Here is an 18787-nt window from a genome sequence, read left to right as displayed (position 1 = left end):
AATGTTTGTAACGGATGGTGCATGGCACTGCATGCAACTTGAATGCCATGCATGCTAAAAACCTTGACCTACTGCATTCTGATTACCTCATCACTCCTTGCATCTCATTGCCGGTGACTCAAAACTCAGCTACTACTACTACTCGTACTTACCCTAGGTAGGCATAGTAAGTTAGTAACATGAAGAGTATAACATGATGATTGATCGGATTTTTTGTAGTACATATTCAAACAGCTGGAATACATATAGCCATTAACTATATCTAATCAACAAGGGGGGTCGAGAATAAGTATAAAAAGTCTTGGCTATCTGCTTCTATCATTCAATGTGAGATCGCTCATCCGCCTCAACCGCCTCAAAAACTACCTTACATTTACCATTTTATATATATATATATATCTTTCTCTCAAGCCATCCTCCATAAAGACTTTTCTGTTGCCTATAACCAGGAAATCCAAGCTATGAGTTCGCAAGCAGAAGAGCCCAAGAGGGCAGCAGCATCAAGACCAATCTTATTCTTGTAACTTACCCCCCTCCAAAATTAAGATCATCTCAACATATACTAACTCTCCATCCAGCGATATAGACAACTGTCTCTATCCTAGAAGTACGTCTAGACCTAAACAACTAAGCCACATCAAGTAGGCGGCCGATGCTGATTGCTAGTCTAGGCACCAAAGTCCATGACCTGATGGCGGATCTAATAGACAAGTACTTTGCGACCCACCTCGGTCTTTCAGACCAGGAGGCCTTCAGACTACATAAAGAGTACTACCAGAACTACGGTCTCGCCATCGAGGGGCTGGTACGGCACCACCAGATCGACCCCCTCGACTACAACGCCAAGGTCGACGACGCCCTGCCGTTGGAGGGTATCATAAAACGTAACCCGGAACTGCGGAAGCTGCTCGAGGATATCGACACGTCCAAGGTGAAGTTATGGCTCTTGACCAATGCGTACGTCACGCATGGCCGGAGGGTAGTGAAGCTCTTGGGCATCGATGATCTATTTGAAGGCTTAACATACTGCGACTACTCGCAGATGCCTATCATCTGCAAACCACATAAGGACATGTATGCTAAAGCTATGAAGGAAGCTGGCGTGGAGCGACCAGAAGATTGCTTCTTTGTCGGTAAGCACCCACGTTCAACCCTCTTTGTCTTGAATTCCATACGCATTCGGGGGCATGATTGCTAAATCTCATCAACCTAACTTAGACGACTCTTACGGCAATGTGGTCGGCGCAAAGAAGTTAGGTTGGGCATCGGTCCATCTCGTTGAGGAGGGACTACCAGTACCAAGAACACCAGCATCCGAGTACCAAATTAGACATCTAGAAGAATTACGGAACATATTTCCACAATTCTTCAAGTCGTCGAATGAAGCATAGCCGTATTTCTATCCCAGTCTCAGCACGTTGCACAGGTATGGCAAGAGGCGTTTAGGGCATATCGTCAAAAAGCAGTATAGAATACCATGGCTACGGTCGAATTCACCCTAGTCACGTCAATAGCGTCTCTAGAGATGGTGCGAGGAGCAAAATCCAAATTCAAATTATCTCAAAGGTCCGGAACGCCTAGCCGGGGTATCACGAATTCCATCCGTTCGTAGTGTAGCCTGAGTAGGTAGTCATGACTTAAGGGCGCCTGATTCCACGAATTACTGTGTCCAACTTGGCCATAGTCTCTTCCTTCTCCTTGATGGCCTCTTGTCGTTGCACTTCGGCGACCTTTAGTTCCTCTTCCAACTCTTTGATATTGCGCTCCTGGTCCTGCACGCTGTTCTCGAGGCCGGGAAGTAGGGTGATCAAGTACTCGATCTGTTGCTCTTTCGTAATGAGGTCCTGAGCGAGCTCGACTTGCGATGCCTTGAAGACGTCGTCTGGATGAGGATCCACTAGTTATCGACGTAAAAGGTCAGCATTCACACACGATTGCTAGAGGCATGGTTCGGTTGACATGAGCTAGGTGGTTCCGGTACTAACCTTCTTGCTGGTCTGGCTCCTGCTTTATATCTCGGATTTGATCACCGGGACCAAGCGTCTCAAGGTTGTGATGCCGATTGATGTAGTAAATAGATGCGACGAATTGCTGCGCCAGCTGATCATTCGAAGGTTGGTTAGCTAAATATTAGAGAACAAGTTAATATCCATTGCTAGCTATTCTTACCTGATCAATAGCGTCTTGCAACTGGGTTAGTTTATCCCCCATGGTGATAAGTCCATAGACCTGTCATAGGATAAAGCTGTTGTATTGTATTGAATGAATGGATTTGGGAAGCTTTGCGAACTGAACTGACGAAGTTCAATGCTACGTAGTACAGGCTAATGCTAGTGGGGCACTTAAAGGTAGATCCTATGTAACTAACTACCCTGAACTTGCATATAAACTTGCATATAGCTGATACATAAATATTATATAAATATATATATCCACATTGTGTTAGTGTTATCCCTCTCATCCACACTTTTCCCATGGCAGTGTTTCCTTTTTTTTTTTAACAAACGGTAACCCAGCGATGGAATGAGGTTTATCTCACTACTTCGACCACCATGGCGTCAACACATTCACCCACACATGTTTCCTTCTACCATCACCATCACCCTTAACAACACTCTGAGGTGCTCCCCCCTAATCCGCACCACCGCCACCACCGCCACTGCCACCGCAGCAGCAGCCCGGTCCCTCTCAACCCCAACCCCAACCCACACCCACACCCACACCCTCATCTACCCCGATGCCTCCAGCAGCGAGCACCGCGACCTCGCCTCGTACGCCGCGTACGCCGCGCGCACCGGCCTCGACGTGACCTCCAAAGTGTACGTGGGCACGCAATACGAGTACACCGTCGCCTGGGCCCTGCGGGCCCTCGGCTTCTCCGCGCGGCGCGTCGGCGGGCGCTCCGACTGCGGCATCGACCTGCTGGGCACCTGGCGCGTGCCCTCCTCCCTCCCCCCCCCGCATCACCCTCTGCGCGTGCTGCTGCAGTGCAAGGCGTCGTCGCAGCGGACGAAGATCGGCCCGCACCACATGCGCGAGCTCGAGGGCGCCTTCGTCGGCGCGCCCACGGGGTGGCGGGGCAAAGGGGTGCTGGCTTTCCTGGCGGCGCAGAAACCCGCCACGAAGGGCGTGCGCGATGCGCTGGGCCGTAGTCGCTGGCCGATGGGGTATATATATTGCTCGCCGGACGGCAGGCTCGAGCAGATGCTGTGGAATAGGCGGGCGGAGGAGGAGGGGCTGGAGGGGCTGGGGGTCGCAGTTAAGTTCTCGGATGGTGGCGAGGGTGGTGGTGGTGGTGGTGATGGTGGTGGTGGGAAGGGGGAGCAGAGGATCGTTTTGACCTGGAAGGGCAAGCCGTATCTGTGCGAGCAGGAGGCGGAAGGGGCATCTACTATAGTCGAGCCTACGCCAACTACTTAGTCGCTCCTGAGTGTACACACTATGTCAGAGTAGAATAGAGATGTGCATAACAAACAAAAGCTTCTGGCATATTTTGCTAAGTCTATTATTCTCTTTGAACCGCGAGGCTTATTTATCGTGCCAATGCTGGCCCAAGTAGCCTGAATATACGCCGACGAATATGATCTCCTTGCCTAGGTACCTAGTATAGTAAATATCTCCAATGTAAATCAGCCCTCTTCCCTATCTCACATGAACCATATCGAAGAACAAGTTATCCACGAACATGTCATACAACCCAACTTCAGTGCCACTTATCGTTCGAATTTATTGGGACTCTTTCGAGAGGAGTTAACGATTTTTTGTATTACGGGTTAGTCCCCCCTGCTAATCCAGCGTAATATTCAAAGGAAGGAAGGAAGCGGGATGATAAACAAAGCTTCCTATACCCGTCCCAGCGTTATTACTAATCCTACCAACCAGCCAAGCAAGACCATACGACAGCCCTCAGTCCTCCCAAATCGCCGCCCTAGCCCGCTCCGCCTCCTCCTGCCTCCTCCTCTCCGCCTCCCTCTCCTCCTCGCGCTTCTTCCTCTCCTTCTCCCTCACGGCACGATCATACGCCCTCTGCTCCTCCGTCGGCCGCGGCGCCCGCACCCCCAGGGCACTAGCAATCATGCGGCGGGCCACCGCGTCCGTCTTCTCCGGCCTCTTCTTCTCCGCCACCGAGTCGCTCAGCGGCGGCGGCGGCGGCGACCTTGACGACGCCGGCGAGACGGCAACGGGCTGGCGCCAGGAGGCGGGGGAGGCGGCAGTGTAGGAGGCGGGGGAGCTGGGCGTGGGTGGGGGTGCTGCGAACCCGGAGCCGTCGATTCGACTGGCCTCGCTTTCGGACGAGGGCGAGGAGAGCCCTGTCCCTGCTGCTGTTTTTGCTGCTGCTGCCGCCGCCGCGGTTGTTTCCGAGTCTGACTCGGTGTCTTCGTCTTCCCAAGACTCGGCTACTGGTGCTGCCTTCTTGGCCTTTGACTTGACCTTTGGTTTGGCGGGAGGGTCTAGTGATAGGTCTGCCATCGCTTGTGTGGCCATGATTATGATGGTTATTTTGTTGCTGTAGTAAATTGGATATCTTCTAATTGAGTTGATGACGTGGGTTAACTTCTTGTATGCTATGCTATGCTAAGCGTGTTTGATGGCGAGAGAACAGTGCATTGGTGATTGACTGTCTTGATTAATGTATTCCTATGTATCTAGTAGGTGAAGGAAAAGCAACGATAGGATCGGCTTATCAGATACGTCAGGGAAGGATCAGCTAGTAGATCGAGGGTCGCAGTTGTAGATGATCGTACTGACGTATGCAAGTCTAATTGCTCTTGGGATTCGAGATGAAGCGCTGGCAGTGGCAGGAAAGCTACGCTGGAAGCTAGAGAGCTTTCAACCTTGCAAGAGGGTGGGCTGAATCGGCCCCCCACTTCCCCGCAAAGTAAATCGACGAAATCCGAGCGCAAACTTCTGTGCTACATACATCTATCTAGGTACATACTACTAGTAGTACATACTCGGGACCCTATCATTGATTGAAGATGCCGTCACAAGTTCACAACCCCAAGCCTTTGTTTTCATATCGATGCCAATATTCTGTTCCAGACTTCAAGAGTCTTAGTAGTGCACCTCCGAAAACAGACGATGTTACATCCATAACTCAGCCCACATAAGACCCTTACCTTTAAAGCTCGAAGGATTTATAAAGAGTCTAGACTTTCTCATATCACACCGACAGTTAGACAGTTACCGGTCGGCATAACCCGCGACTGACATAAGCCAATGAGACACAGAGGGTATTAGGTTACCAAGACATATATCCAATGCCATAGGCTTGGTATTATGCTTGCCCAAGTCCATGGGTTATTGACTATACCATAAGATGAGCGTCAGAAGTTTAGAGGTGTTTCCAACATTACTCCATGAAGCTTCAAGGGTATCTTGATGATTTATTCAACTTCTTTGGTCAATAGATCTACACCTACTCCCCGCAGAGCATCTACTGCCCATGTTGGGTATTTGGTTTTATCTGGATACAAGTTGGCGAAGAATTGCCGCAGGAACGCCGGATACCTATCCTCAATAATCGCCGTCCTGACTTCTCTCATCAAGTTGAGCTGATACCACACATTGTGTATGGTAAGGAGATGTGCAGCAACTGTTTCCTTGGCCGTGTTGTGATGCACAAAGGCACGCGTGATCCCCATCCCGTCCCTGCGACAACACATACATCCGCAACCTTCTTCCAAAGGCCCGAAATCATTGGTGAATTTTGCATTGCGTATGTTCAAGACGCCATACTTTGTGATGGCGTTTCCAAACCTGGCCGTGCGAGTTGGCCAGACACAATCGAACATATCGGCTCCTAGGGCTACACTGACAACCAGGTCTTCAGGGTAGCCGATTCCCATCACGTATCGCGGTTTCAGTTCGGGTAAGAGCTCGGTGCAAGTCACCACTACGCGACAATAGTCGGCTTTGGCCTCACCACCGCTGAGTCCGCCAATGGCAATTCCCGGGGTATCGCGAGCTACCATCTCCTTGCAGCATTCCCGTCTCATATCGAGATCTAATCCTCCCTGGATTATGCAAAATAGATTCTGCGTAGATGGGTTTTTATGTGCTGCAATACACCGATCTAGCCACCTGACGCTGCGTAGCATTGCCTCCCGCATTCGCACGTGATCTGGTGAGGTAGTGACCAGTACATCATCTAGTTGCATCAATATATCGCTACCGATGGTGTTTTGGAGGGATATGGAATGCTCAGGCGTAAGAAGCATCGGCGTGCCATCGTGGGGACTTAGAAACCTAACGCCCTCTTCTGTGATATTGGCGAGTTTGAGTAAGCTGACCATCTGAAAGCTACGACTTTAGTTAGTCACCCATAACACTTCAAGTAGGGCCGCTGTATCCACAACAAGGAATCATACCCTCCGCTATCTGTGAGCAAATTGTGATTCCATCCCTGGAATTTATGTGCTCCACCGACCGCAGCGAGGACCTCCTGTCCTGGCTTTAGGCCCAGATGATAAGTGTTGTTTAAACATAAACGGCATCCAGTTTCTTCCAGCTGTTCTGGAGTCAATCCTTTCAAAGAGGCCTGTGTTGCCACGGGCATAAAGATAGGAAGCTGGACTGGTCCATGAGGAAGAGTTATGGTAGAGGCTCGGGCTCTAGTTGTCTAGGAAGATGGTTAAGAAAAGACTTCTGATATAGCCGTTGGTCACAGAGCAGAGAGGAAAGGGGTGAGCTCCATATATGTAGGCTTACAGAACACCGCGCAATGAGATCGAATGTGAGAGCCGCGGAAGAGGAAGATGCTATGGTGCTAGCCATTCTTCTCAACATCTGTATATCAGTAACTAAATCAAAATATAGGCACTTCTGAATGCATCTTAGTGACTGATAGATCTGCTACGTCATAAGGAATGGTAATGTAACTGGGCTGTTTATCTTCCCTGTCTTCTTAATTGTGAAGTGGAGTTTACATAATCACGATAGTTATAGTTAATCTGTAGGGATTCAGATGTCTCTTTTTTTTCTGTGCATGTGTGAATAATTAGGTACCGAGGTACATATAAAATTGATTTCGAACTTTGAAGTGGTCAATGTGCCCCGCTAGCCCTATTATGCGTACTAGGTAGTATTCCGTAGATTTTCGATATTCGTAAGCTTCTTTTCATGCACGCATCATTGATGACATAAATACTTAGATACTAACAGTAACTAACTAGGTTAACTAACTACATATGTAGTAGATAGGCAGGGCGATGAGCATCAATTGAAAATAGGCATAGTTACTTCAATAATTACAACTTCAATGTTGAAGATAGATGGAGTCTTGGACATCTGAACATTGAAGGTACATAGAGTAGATATGTATATAGTTACATAGTTATATGTAAGTTTTGTAGCAACATTGAAGTAAACTGGCAGGGCCTGGCAGACACTGCCAGACAGGCTTTCCAGAAGCCTTGTGCCCCATGCCCAGATAAGAAAAAATAGTGGATTTGTGGCCTGACATACCCTGTCAGCGTTTCCGAATTCGGGAACGTTCGGGTCTGATTTGTTAACGAGGCGGCTCACTGAGTTCAACCTGGGAAACAATTTTTATGACCTCCTTCCTCGTCCTTCCGCTATAATCATACGATCTTGACATTGCGGGAAGGTAGCCGACCAATTGACCCGACTTTTATTCTGTCAAATGACACGCTAAGGCGTAAAAAGGACGGTTCTAGCCTTTTTTCTTTCTTTTTTTACTCCTTAATGCTTGTCTCATCTAATTAAGAAAAAAACAAATTTAAATTTTATCAACTTCACACACAGTCATCGGGCTAATGCTGTCCGTTACCGTTACCGTTCATTCATCTTCTTCTCACTCTTCGACCTTAATTATTTCACCGCGGCTATTCACATGTGCATCGTATGTAATACATTACACATGTAATACACAGTACCCAGTACCCAGTACTACATATGTATGGATGTATTAGTATTGATTGATTTCAAGTTGCATCGCGTATCGTCATCCAAACGTTGATTCATCCAACTCACGCATCTCAAGCGAGCTGCCTACGCCTGGCCATGTCACTCTAGGCCTTGTTCCTCGGCCTGATCGATAGGACAATTCTTCCATCACCATCTTGGCAAAATTCGTTACGCAGAAAACGCCCGGGCGATCTTCGTCCTTGGCATTTTCGTGGATGGAGCTGGTCCCAATCTAGTGTCACTACCTGCCGAGATGCATCGCAAAGCAATACGACAAGGTCTATCCCTTTCACTGTGGTAGTTCCGTTTTCGTTTGGGGTACTGTGGGCTCTCGTGAAAGCCATTGATTCCCTGCACCTTGGCTCTCACTTTTCATATAATACCTTACCCAGCCTTTCCCAAACTTGGTTCCTAAAATTACGAATTATTACCATTAGTCTTGACTTCTAGTGTTGTTGTGTCGTCGATTCATTCTCATGCCTTTCGTGAATCAAAACATGCATCAAAACACCACCACCACCATGCCGGACCAGAACTCCTTCAGTCTTTTCTCCCTACTGCCTACCGAGTTGAGACTTCAAATATGGCAACATACCTGTCACCCCAGAGTCGTCCAAGTTGTATACGACAGTCACCAAGATCAATGCTTTTCATCAACAGCACCTCCGCCTACCCTCCATGTCTGTCACGAAGCTCGATCCGAGGCCTTAAGAGTGTATAAGAGATCTTTCGGTACAAAATCCCATGAGCCCAGGATATACTTCTGCCCTGACTTGGACATTCTCTATCTACCACGACCACCCTACATGGGTTATGATGACGCCTCACGACATTTCACCGATCTTGTTCTGAATACTGATGATACCGTCAACCTCGCAATCGACTATGTCAAACCTGCTATCAGACGACCATGGGAGACCTACAACAAATACACCTTGATGCACAGCTTTCCCAAAGTGAAGGAAGTCGACTTGGTACTGGACACCGATAAACCGGCAGAAGATGACCACGAGGAACTAGGACTAGCTGATCCGACAGGTGACATATCAACCCTATGCCGTCTGCTTTCTGATATAAAGGAGTCCTTCTTCTACGAGCTTGGAGCCAAGTACACCTTCGGCGACACAAAGGAAGAGGTTCGCGAGAAACCCGTTTTACCACCGCTAGTCTTAAAGGCAAAGGTTGTGTCTTGATTGAAAATAAAAAACAACGAGGAACAGGGGATGATGGATGTATCTGCTTGTGCCTAAATGTTAAATACCCGCGACACAGCAAACTTCATTCATGTAGGTTTAGTGTCTGTCTATAACCATCGTGGAAAATACCTGATGATTCGATAATAATTCATATTCCAATCATTTGGCCTCACTTTCAACATGTAGCATTAATTCAGTTGTCACCTGCCTAAGGTCGAACTACCCTTACCCATACTTGACTTGGGCGTTTGCACCACACGGTTACATTGAAATTGAAATTTGGCACTGCCAAAGCAATACTCATGTGACGAACTCTTAGGATCTTTCTGGGGTATCATTTCTTTCTACGTCTAATCGAGATTATCCTCCGAGCGACTATAATGTCAATGTCTACACTACATGCAGGAGAGCTCCCCTCTATTGATATGTCCTTTCTTAGTAAGGTGGAGTAACGTCGACGATTCTCCCGACGTCGAAGTCCTCGCACTCTCCAATATACCCCCTCTGGTTGGAATAGACCCTCTTGAGAGTCGACACCTCGACGTAGTCGCAATTGAAGTGCGTGCCGCCAAAGGCCCAGAGCATCACATTGGTGCTCTTCCACGCGGAGGTGTCCGTCAAATCGCTCGTGTACCGATACGAGATCTCGTCGGGCGTATCCTCGCGGCCGAGGCCTAGGGCTATCGCTTTGCTGCACGGGCCGTGGTGAGTCAGGACGATGATGGCGCGGGACGGATCCGAATAGCGTATGGCGTTGATGGTGTCGGTGAGGTACGTGGCGGACTCGTGGTGCTTCTGTATGTGGCTGTGGGCGTCCAGGCCGCACACCTCTCTCGTGGTGCTGTAGTACTCGTCTAGCAGCTCGGGCGCGGGCGCGCCGGTGAAGAGGGTGGCGCCGAGGACAGTGACGTTCTCGTCGGGGATGTCGAAGCGGCTGTTGTCGAGGATGACGAGCTCGCCGAGCGGCTTGTCGCCCTCGACTGCCGCCGCCGTTTCCATGTCGTGCTTGAACGCGCGGAGGATCTCCTTGGCGTCCTCCTAGGACATGCCGTTCGCCTCGTTGGGCCCAAACACGTAGAAGACGGCCTTGAAGTGCTCGAGCTGGCGCTTGAGGAAGGCCAGGTACTCCTTTCGGTGACGGTGGTGCAGGAAGCTGCCGTTGTCGCCCAGCAGCGCGAGGTACTCGGCTTCGGGCGGGATGTCGAAGGTCTTGTACAGGAAGTCGTGCTCCAGGTGGAGGTCCGACATTATCTGTATTTTGACCATCGTGAAGACTCGGGAGGAGAGCGAGTGAGTGGCTTGTTTTTGTTAGACGGGAATGGTATTATTGAAACATGAATGATGTGGGAATGAATGCCTTGATGCAGTGCGCAGCACAAGGTTAAGTATAATGTTGCGAATATTGAATTAGGTGCCTAAGGTTAAAGTCAACGGTATCTATAGAAGAAGAAAAAAGTTTGTCCTAAACTTCTGTCAAACGCCTAGTTACTAGGTATAGTACCTAGTATGTGTTTATCTATGTTCCCTCCTTCCTTCCACCGTTTTGGTAGACAGTCAAATATGTTTCCTGCTCAGCACTGGGGGGAAGGGGAGAGGCAGGAGGTATCATGAATATTACATGCAAGGAGAACATTACATACGCAGGTACGACGACTACATCGATCCAAGTACACACATAACCAAGTCTAGACTCAAGATCCCTGTATATTACCCGCCAGGGTACCTAGTAAATGTGGGGTCAGCCATGCACCATGCACAACCCGGAACTCTCATGGGTGTACCTATCGGATATATGCAAGTATAAGGTAGATTAGCGTTTTGTGAGAGTGACGTGCCCCGCGATTTGACTCACCAGTTTAACCTTAAGTTGAGTTAATAGCGGAAAAAAAAAAGTTTACGGTTGTATGAACCTTCTCTATTGAACTTGGCCGTTCTTTCTCCGGTTGCTATTTATTTATTTATGTTCTTAATTGTTTGAATACCTAGAGTTGATTCCGTCATCCTATTCTACATTTGTACAATCACGAGTTCATACGGATTACACATCCCAGCATCACCACCCCGAGTTGCGATAATGACGGGGATTATTCAACATGAGCGCGAGCTCCCCATTCGCGACAACCCTGACCTTGAGTCTTTCGAGTATGTCTCCTTTCTAAAGATCCCCTTAACTTCTTTGTAAGCCGCCATCTAGGACTACCAAGCTAACCGAGGTCCCTTACCACTCTCTAGTATCGTTAGTGCCTACAACAAGCTCCTTGCCGACGACCCAGAGCTTACGATGCCGGTCGCCGCCATCGAAGCCCTGATCGAAGCGCTCAGCCAGTCCTCCGCGAAGACCGTCTTTGAGACTATGGATCTCATCAAGACCCAATCCGCGAAGCTGCGCAAGGCCGTCACCAACCCCATCGCTCTCACCCACGGCACCGACCTGTTCCAGCAATACCTCGTCATGTCGCTCAAACAGCCCGGCCCTGACGGGAAGGAGACTAGTAGTCACGAGAACTTCGAGGTTGTGCGCCAGCACCTGATGCGCAACGGCCGCCTCTTCGCGCAGAGGGCGAAGCAGGCGCGAGAGCATATTGCTTCGGTGGGCAGGGAGTACATTCTCGACGACTACACCATCTTGACCCACGGGGGCTCTCGAGTCGTTGGCACGTTGCTGGGTAGGGCCGCCGAATCAACGCTAGGAGATTCTCGCCGGAGGTTCAAGGTGATACACGTCATAAACGAGGCGCGACGGACCGAAAGCCTTCGAGTGGTGGCTGCGCTGCGCGAAAAGGGGGTCCCGGTTGCAACGATACCCGAATCAGCCGTCGCATACTCCATGGGAAAGGCCGACATGGTCATAGTCGGTGCCGAAGCAGTAACAGCGAACGGTGGTATCATTTCTCGAATGGGCACCTACCAGCTCGCCCTCCTAGCCAAAACCCGCAGGAAGGAGTTCTTCGTAGCAGCCGAACAACACAAATTCGGCAGGACCTTCCCCGTAGACCAGTTTGACCTCGGCTTCGACCAGGCCATAATCAAGTTCCAAGCAGGCGAGTCCGAAGCAGCTGGTAATGATGCTAAGCCCTCCATAGCGGACCCTGTGGACTATACGGTACGTGAGGCGATATCAACGAAACGAATGTGCATAGGTCCCTTGCTAACAAAACAAAAAAAAAAAAAACAGCCACCGGAATTCATCACATCCTTCATCTCGGATAACGGCGTTCTGACACCAACTGCCGTAGCTAAGCAGATTATAGACCTGATGTACTAAAGTCCAATCAAGCATTATTGCATAATGCCAGGTGGTTTACTCGACCGACTTTGGGGGTTCCCCTATTCCACTTCTTCTTCTCGTACCGCATTGACGTACATAGGTACGTATCGTAGAAGGTAGATGTGTCTAGAAGACCACACCAACGGCCACGCCGGAATATGGCCATCAGGGGGAACAACTAATGTGGTCAGGCTCGGGGTGGACCCCGATGATAGGTTTCATCGAACGCAAATCCACTTATGGCGTTTTCTTTTCTTCTTTTTTTTTATGAGAAGGACGAAAAGGCCATGCTTTAGTTATGCGATGCAGGCCAAACAAGCACCCGTGGGGCTTGGAGCATCCTAAGGACGCCCTAGGTTTTTCAAAGCCTACGAGTTATCGCTATCACGATCATTCATGATGAAACATCACTGAACGGGTCATTATTTTATTAGACACATACACATTGGATGACCCCTTACATACCTAACCTAGTTACATACGCGAAGCAAGGCGCGAGGAAAAAAAAGGCATCATAGGCGCAAGTCCGTATAAAGGGTACCTGATAATAGAGACGCATGAATAGATTCGTACCTATGGATGTAAAGAACACTACATAAATAAGGTCCAGTGCTGCATAACCTGATGATCGTGATGCAAAAATTTCCGCAAGCTCAAAAAGACAGACAAATAAGCCGACGACCAACTGACCAACAAGCAAATAAATGAGGGAGTTGCGCTGCTAGGTAAGGAAATTTTCACAAGAAAACGAGCCATGCACACTCATCACAACAACCATTTTCTCCCCTATTCTCTCCATAGGTAGGGGCTTGCCCTTTTCCAAAGAACGTAGACGGTCCAAGTGTATCTACCTAGGTAGTTATTGGTTATTGTTGTTGTCGATGTCTCGGACAATCCTGGCGCCGACCCAGGGGTAGGGGTAGTTGCGTTGGTACCAGTTGACACTGAAAAGAAGTTAATAATCATAAGTGTCTGTATTTGGAGAGAAATAGTAGTTGGGAAAGAGGATCGAAGGACGGAACGGGAGGGGAAGGGAAGGGGGAAGGGAACTGAAAAGCAGAGCAAAACGTACAAGGTCTTTCTCCCCGCGATGCGGGGATGAGTGGCCCAAGAGCCGCCGAGGACGATATTGTGCTTGTCGTCAAAGAAATCGGCTGTCAGGTTCACGTGGAGTTAGTACTGGGGGGATCTTGAGTGGTCTAGGTGCCTAAGTACCTATGCAAAAAGGGGCAAGAGGCATACCGGTATACGCGGGGTATAGCGCCATGGGCTCGAAGCCTTCGTGCTTCCTGAGCGGGGAGCTGGTCCACTCCCATACGCCTCCCATTTCGGCCTGGCCTGCTAGGCGATTTCCGTGAGCGGTCACGGCAACGGGGTGCCAGTGACGGAAGCCGACGTTGGCGTCGGCTAGGTCGATGAACAGCTCGTCATTTTCAGATGAGCCGCCATCGATACGAGGAGCCTCCGATGGCGGAGTTTCTTCGACGCCATCGTTGAGCAGGTGACTGCGCATTACTAAGAGTCAGCAAAGTAGTTCTAACTAACCTCATGACGATGACGAAGGGAGACTCACGCATTCACTGCTGGAACCGTTTTGCCAAGCTTGCGCTCTGCATCCTTCCTCTTCGTGTTGTCAACGTAAGCGTATATGCTCCGGGCTTCCTCAAATGAGGGGATCCGACCTCCCAACCAAGCGGCACATCCGGTGAGTTCATCATATGATGCAAATATCGGCCAGTCGAGGGCATATTTCAACGGCACCAACCCGTAAACGGTACGTACTGATTTGCCTTCCAAGAATGATTCAGGGATGGCACCTTGATTGAAGTCCCCGTTGGAGTGTTCGTTAGTATGACCATTCTTGGAGACGTTTGTGTGCCCATTCTCTTGCTTTTCTATTTTCACATCACCATCACTGGCTTTAGTCGAATTTGCGTCGGCCCAAGAAGTAGGGAGCTTTGCTTCCTTCGTGTTGTACATGTATAGTGCGTACTAGAAGGGGTCAGATTAGTTCTTTTTTTGTTACGAGCTTGACGTACCTCTTCGTTAGTAATGGGTCTTCCTTTTGCTTGGAAGCTATGAACTTGTACACGCCTTGACGGTTTCTCATTATCCCTAAGAGAAAATTAGCCAGTTTATCGAACCGAGACATCATTGCGACCCACCACCCAAAATGCTTGCTAGAATGCAGCAATTCATCGGGGTCATCAAGCCCTATTGTGATATCTTGTTCTGGGATATTAAACCACTCGTTGTTAACCCTGGCGGCATATGCTTCTTGAGCCAGAGCCTCGAAATCAGGTCGATTTGTGTGAGGTGGTGGAAGGGTCTTATCGCTTTGTAGCATCATGTAGAGTAAAGTCTCTAAATGCATGATCTCATGTTCGAAGCCCACCCAGATAGCTCTCCCAATATTCCTAGGGATATTCTCTAATCCTACCGAGTATATGCTTCTCAGCCTATCTCTTACCCGCCCCTGGTACTCTATGACCTCCTCTACAGGTGGCCATTCTTCCGGAATTTCCGAATGTTGATGACAATGCTCAGGGTTATCGACATCTGGGTCTATTCCTCTTTCAAAAATAGAGTAGTAGAAGGCCGGTTCTGTAGGAGGGTTCTTGGTTGTCTTAGTCAGCTGGATGTCAAGGAAAGTCGGTATATGACCAAGATAGAAAATGCAAGCATTTCGAAGTTGTATGGGTTTCTCCAATAATTCCTCGTTGGGCATCATACGCCTGGTGACGATGTCCCAGGTTGCCCATAACGTTTCATAGTCGCTCAGAGTCGGTATATGAGACTGAGCATATTCGGTAGGGTTTAGACTGAAGGACATGTTTGGCTTGGTCAACAGATGAAGTCCTGCAAAAGCTGTTAGATGAACCAGTTTGGTAACCACTCAAGATCGCACGGAGTCATGGCCGCCCCGCATTTAAAACCACGACAGGCACACACAGTATACTGCAGAAATACCTCAAGATGACAGCATCTCCTGACCATTCTCACGTGGGCTGTGTTCTGCAGACCCTTCTAAACGCGGAGAAGCTCATCTCCATTCGTGGGACAGCCCGCTGGGGAAGTAGGACAACCCCCATATTCTCAGGGTTGGACAAAGCATTCGTGGACCACTCACCGTAAATTTCGTCCGTGGTCATCCAACGATCAGCTTCGATCATACCAGCAGACCTCCATAAGTTTCTGCAGCCCTCCTTCGAGTACTTCAGGCTCTGCTCAACTTGGACACGTTCATGTGCTTTGATGGTCTCTCCCAAAACGACAACATCGCGGATGGGCGAATAGAATGCTTGATGTCGCCCCCCTTCGTTATCATACACATATTCGCCGATGACCTGCCACTCATCTAGGTCAAATTCCTTGCGCCCGAGAATTTCATTTGCATGGGTTAGTCCATTCAGGATAAACCTAGAACCAATCAGCACGAGCGTGAATAACCAGATTGGTATGCATTGCGTCATGGTAAACTAACCTGTGTGTGATGCCGTTGCTGTCTATCAAAGTAGCGGGTATTCAGTAAAGATCAAGTTAATAAGGTAAGCATTAGGGGCACTGACCATTGTATGCGTGACTATTGTTGGGTTGGGTGTTAGTAGTTTGACATTCCCAAACAAGACAAAATAGGACATTCTACATCACTTACTAGACCTTGGAGGGATCGGTGCAGGAGTCTAGACCAATCAAAAAGCTATCCGCTGGCTGTAGTACATCGGCGAAACCTTTCAAAAACGAGGCTGCTTCGTCCCGGTGGAAGTTACCTATTTAGGCTGGTCAATCCTGAGATTTCTGATAGGTATCCGAATATGCTCGAGTTCGTACCAATGCTAGATCCGAGAGACAAAACACACTTGCGTTTTGAGGAGATCTGCGGCCTCTTTAGCCATTCACGGCCATCATCGTATGTTCCCAAGAGCCCGTGACATCGGACATGACGAAAGGTTGGAACCTGAGCTAGAGTCCTTGACAACTCATCTTCCGATAAATCGAGAGCATAGTAGTCAATCTTCTTGCCAGCGTCTTCAAGGGCCTGGAGCAGAAGGGCTACCTTCCTCAAGTTGCTACCCGAGAGGAGTCAATGGCTTATCCCCGAGTTGCAAAGATGGTACCGCAACTCACCCGCTGCCGAGCTCAAGTACCAGGGATCCAGATGGAATTGCCTTGGCAACCGCAGCAGCTGAACGCTGTAAGACTTGGATCTCGTAGTTTGTTAAGTAATACTCTTCCAAGTATGTAATCTATTATCCCGGTCAGTACGAGGTACCGCAGCGTGTTACGGCACATAGGCTCTAGAACCTTTTCGAATAGCTGTAGACCTTTCTCGTCGTAGAGTAGTAGGGTCGGCAACCTCCGAGGTCCTTCCTGCGGGCGAAGCAACTTGGGTATCTCCCCCTTGACGTTTATTTCAACAGCGGCGTGTCGGATATCAATGATATCAAGTTGGGGTTGCCGTCCCACGGATTTACTAGCCCCCCCTTCCAGCTTGGATTGTGGGTTGGACCGCAGAGGCTCATATGACGTTTCAACAATGGAGGGCATAGCTTCGAAAGATAAAAATGTCTAGGTACTACACAAGAAACGTGTGGTTGTGCTAAGTAAGTTTAGATAATAATTTTCACCTTCACAGGGGTAAGGTGAGAGAGTGGCAGAAGTTAGACGATATATAAGTTTCAGCTGGGATGAATATAATAGCTGATAAATCGGAGAGTTACTGCAACAAGGCACATCCTTACTTAGATCTAGCACAAAGCGTATTGTGTGATGGGGAGCATAAACCTAAGTGCGAGAGCTGGCCCTTTCTCCTCTCGCTAACAAAGGGCGCCAGGGCCATAGTAATGATGTCAGTCGGAAACTAAGGGGCGATCCCAGTCTAAGTACGATCGGTCAAGGACGAAACTACCAGGTACATCAGCCCTAGGTATTGTTTGAGCAAGTTGCATTCATCACGATGGTCCTATGATGGCCTATGATGGTCTATGCTGACAGAATATCCCGAAGAAAGGCGCAACGGAAGGGGGCGGCCTGGCAGCCTAGCAGGCGTAGGTATGGATACTAGGTACATAATAAACATAATACGGCTCGGTAATTCGTTGTTGTCCAGGAACTGGACTAGCAGGTGCAATTTTCCTGCAATATGAGAGGTTCATGGGCATGAGGAGTTAAATGGTTTGTCATAAACGGGCAGACGGGGCTGCGGGTTGGTTAGTGCATAGACCAACTGACCAAGAACTATGTATGGATGTATGTGTAGGTAAAGAGTGGGATGTGGTATCCTGGGATGCGTGTAGGTAAAAAAAGAAATAAAAAAAGGAAGAGGAAAGAGAATCAACAAATCAGAAGACAGAAAACTTAAGAAGCAAAAGAACTACGAATAGAATGAGCCACCGGCTATTACGGCCCCGCCACTCTCTTGAATGTATGGTTTACTGCATATTATACTAGGTAGGCCTAGTGTTAACTTTAGACCGACTGAATTATAACTGGTATATGAATTTTTATAGCATTGAACCCTTGCTCGGCTCGAGGCATTGTTCGTGATGTTGTGTGACCAAAATGCTTGCATGCTTTTTTTTACCCCTTGCCTAGACTGCTCTTGTTACCTGGGTAGAGTAAGTTACAGCCTGTCTACTGTGTACTATGCAGTATAAACCACCGAAGCTAGTATGATGCACTATGCACGTAATGTAACCCGGTTATCCTGATCCTGAGAAAGTGATATTATAAATTTATATATTTATCTACAGAATCTAATAGTACTATATATGGTCTAGGTATGTACCGACTAACACAATAATAGCAATAATAAATATTGCTGTATGTGTATATATTGTACCATATTGTACGTACTCATGGAATAACAACGCCCCAGCGCCGGGAACCGCCGGGTTACTTACGTCACCTATATGTGACCATGACCTGACGATCTTTACCGAAACCCCACCTTACCCCTCAACGGCATGAAGAGCCTCTTATAAGTATTAACTGTTAGGTATGTATGTATGTATTTGGACGTGTACATACTCTCCTTGCGTATGTCGGCTGTATTTATAGAATTGCATGTCTGGTAACGACATACATGTACAAGAATACCTACACATAGTCACATATATAGTAGGTATTGTACCATTGTACTAACTAACTACCTACTACCTACCTACCCAGCCTAGATACATATGCAAATACCTGCAAATACCAAGGCATGAAATCACGACGACGAGGTGAAGCCCCCTTTCGCCTTCGGGCCAGAAGTGGGGCAAATCAAACACCATTCCGACTGATCATGGGGTGCAACATAGATGACGTCTAAATTGACCGTTACTTAGTTTTTTGCCTAACCCAGCGTCTTGCATCGCTTGTCGATGCTTGTCGAGAGCTTTTCCGACCT

The 18787-nt window shown here is 48.4% G+C and overlaps 9 protein-coding genes across 9 annotated transcripts; 4 read left to right on the top strand and 5 right to left on the bottom strand.

Annotated features, from left to right (window-relative positions):
- The first annotated feature begins 101 nt into the window (after positions 1-101).
- Positions 102-1796, top strand: GGS25DRAFT_338172 (pyrimidine 5-nucleotidase). The gene is made up of 4 exons (XM_049257947.1): positions 102-520; positions 579-607; positions 672-1133; positions 1219-1796. Exons 1-4 carry the CDS (start codon positions 462-464, stop codon positions 1389-1391), a joined length of 723 nt encoding a protein of 240 aa, XP_049115925.1. The 5' UTR covers positions 102-461; the 3' UTR covers positions 1392-1796.
- Positions 1418-2334, bottom strand: GGS25DRAFT_338175 (mediator of RNA polymerase II transcription subunit 21). The gene is made up of 3 exons (XM_049257948.1): positions 2170-2334; positions 1986-2100; positions 1418-1897 (listed from the first exon to the last, which is right to left on the bottom strand). Exons 1-3 carry the CDS (start codon positions 2209-2211, stop codon positions 1638-1640), a joined length of 417 nt encoding a protein of 138 aa, XP_049115924.1. The 5' UTR covers positions 2212-2334; the 3' UTR covers positions 1418-1637.
- A 154-nt stretch (positions 2335-2488) lies between these two features.
- Positions 2489-3481, top strand: GGS25DRAFT_496273 (uncharacterized protein). Its single transcript, XM_049261512.1, has one exon. The coding sequence runs from the start codon at positions 2524-2526 to the stop codon at positions 3418-3420; it is 897 nt and encodes a 298-aa protein (XP_049115923.1). The 5' UTR covers positions 2489-2523; the 3' UTR covers positions 3421-3481.
- GGS25DRAFT_496272 (uncharacterized protein) lies at positions 3482-4995 on the bottom strand. Its single transcript, XM_049261511.1, has one exon. It carries the CDS (start codon positions 4483-4485, stop codon positions 3907-3909), a length of 579 nt encoding a protein of 192 aa, XP_049115922.1. The 5' UTR covers positions 4486-4995; the 3' UTR covers positions 3482-3906.
- On the bottom strand, positions 4933-6977 carry GGS25DRAFT_496270 (Queuine tRNA-ribosyltransferase). The gene is made up of 3 exons (XM_049261510.1): positions 6712-6977; positions 6372-6622; positions 4933-6303 (listed from the first exon to the last, which is right to left on the bottom strand). Exons 1-3 carry the CDS (start codon positions 6787-6789, stop codon positions 5388-5390), a joined length of 1245 nt encoding a protein of 414 aa, XP_049115921.1. The 5' UTR covers positions 6790-6977; the 3' UTR covers positions 4933-5387.
- Positions 6978-8450: 1473 nt separating this feature from the next.
- On the top strand, positions 8451-9122 carry GGS25DRAFT_523043 (uncharacterized protein; the record flags this gene model as incomplete). Its single annotated transcript, XM_049264357.1, has 1 exon — positions 8451-9122. The coding sequence occupies one exon, from the start codon at positions 8451-8453 to the stop codon at positions 9120-9122; it is 672 nt and encodes a 223-aa protein (XP_049115920.1).
- A 438-nt stretch (positions 9123-9560) lies between these two features.
- On the bottom strand, positions 9561-10758 carry GGS25DRAFT_532626 (uncharacterized protein; the record flags this gene model as incomplete). The annotated part of the gene is made up of 2 exons (XM_049265606.1): positions 10200-10758; positions 9561-10163 (listed from the first exon to the last, which is right to left on the bottom strand). The coding sequence occupies exons 1-2, from the start codon at positions 10389-10391 to the stop codon at positions 9561-9563; spliced, it is 795 nt and encodes a 264-aa protein (XP_049115919.1). The 5' UTR covers positions 10392-10758.
- A 228-nt stretch (positions 10759-10986) lies between these two features.
- GGS25DRAFT_496267 (nagb/rpia/CoA transferase-like protein) lies at positions 10987-12932 on the top strand. Its single transcript, XM_049261509.1, has 3 exons — positions 10987-11267; positions 11358-12228; positions 12301-12932. The coding sequence occupies exons 1-3, from the start codon at positions 11200-11202 to the stop codon at positions 12388-12390; spliced, it is 1029 nt and encodes a 342-aa protein (XP_049115918.1). The 5' UTR covers positions 10987-11199; the 3' UTR covers positions 12391-12932.
- Positions 12933-17689, bottom strand: GGS25DRAFT_496261 (C-type lectin protein). The gene is made up of 13 exons (XM_049261508.1): positions 16699-17689; positions 16522-16640; positions 16225-16463; positions 16049-16163; positions 15963-15976; positions 15878-15899; positions 15524-15813; positions 14559-15252; positions 14433-14508; positions 13967-14385; positions 13636-13898; positions 13466-13547; positions 12933-13337 (listed from the first exon to the last, which is right to left on the bottom strand). Exons 1-13 carry the CDS (start codon positions 16939-16941, stop codon positions 13253-13255), a joined length of 2661 nt encoding a protein of 886 aa, XP_049115917.1. The 5' UTR covers positions 16942-17689; the 3' UTR covers positions 12933-13252.
- Between the last annotated feature and the right edge of the window lie 1098 nt (positions 17690-18787).

The sequence above is a fragment of the Hypoxylon fragiforme genome (assembly GCF_022984875.1).
Source record: "Hypoxylon fragiforme strain CBS 206.31 chromosome Unknown GGS25scaffold_6, whole genome shotgun sequence".
Taxonomy (NCBI): Eukaryota; Fungi; Ascomycota; class Sordariomycetes; order Xylariales; family Hypoxylaceae; genus Hypoxylon; species Hypoxylon fragiforme.
This window is presented reverse-complemented; position numbering and strand designations above follow the sequence as displayed.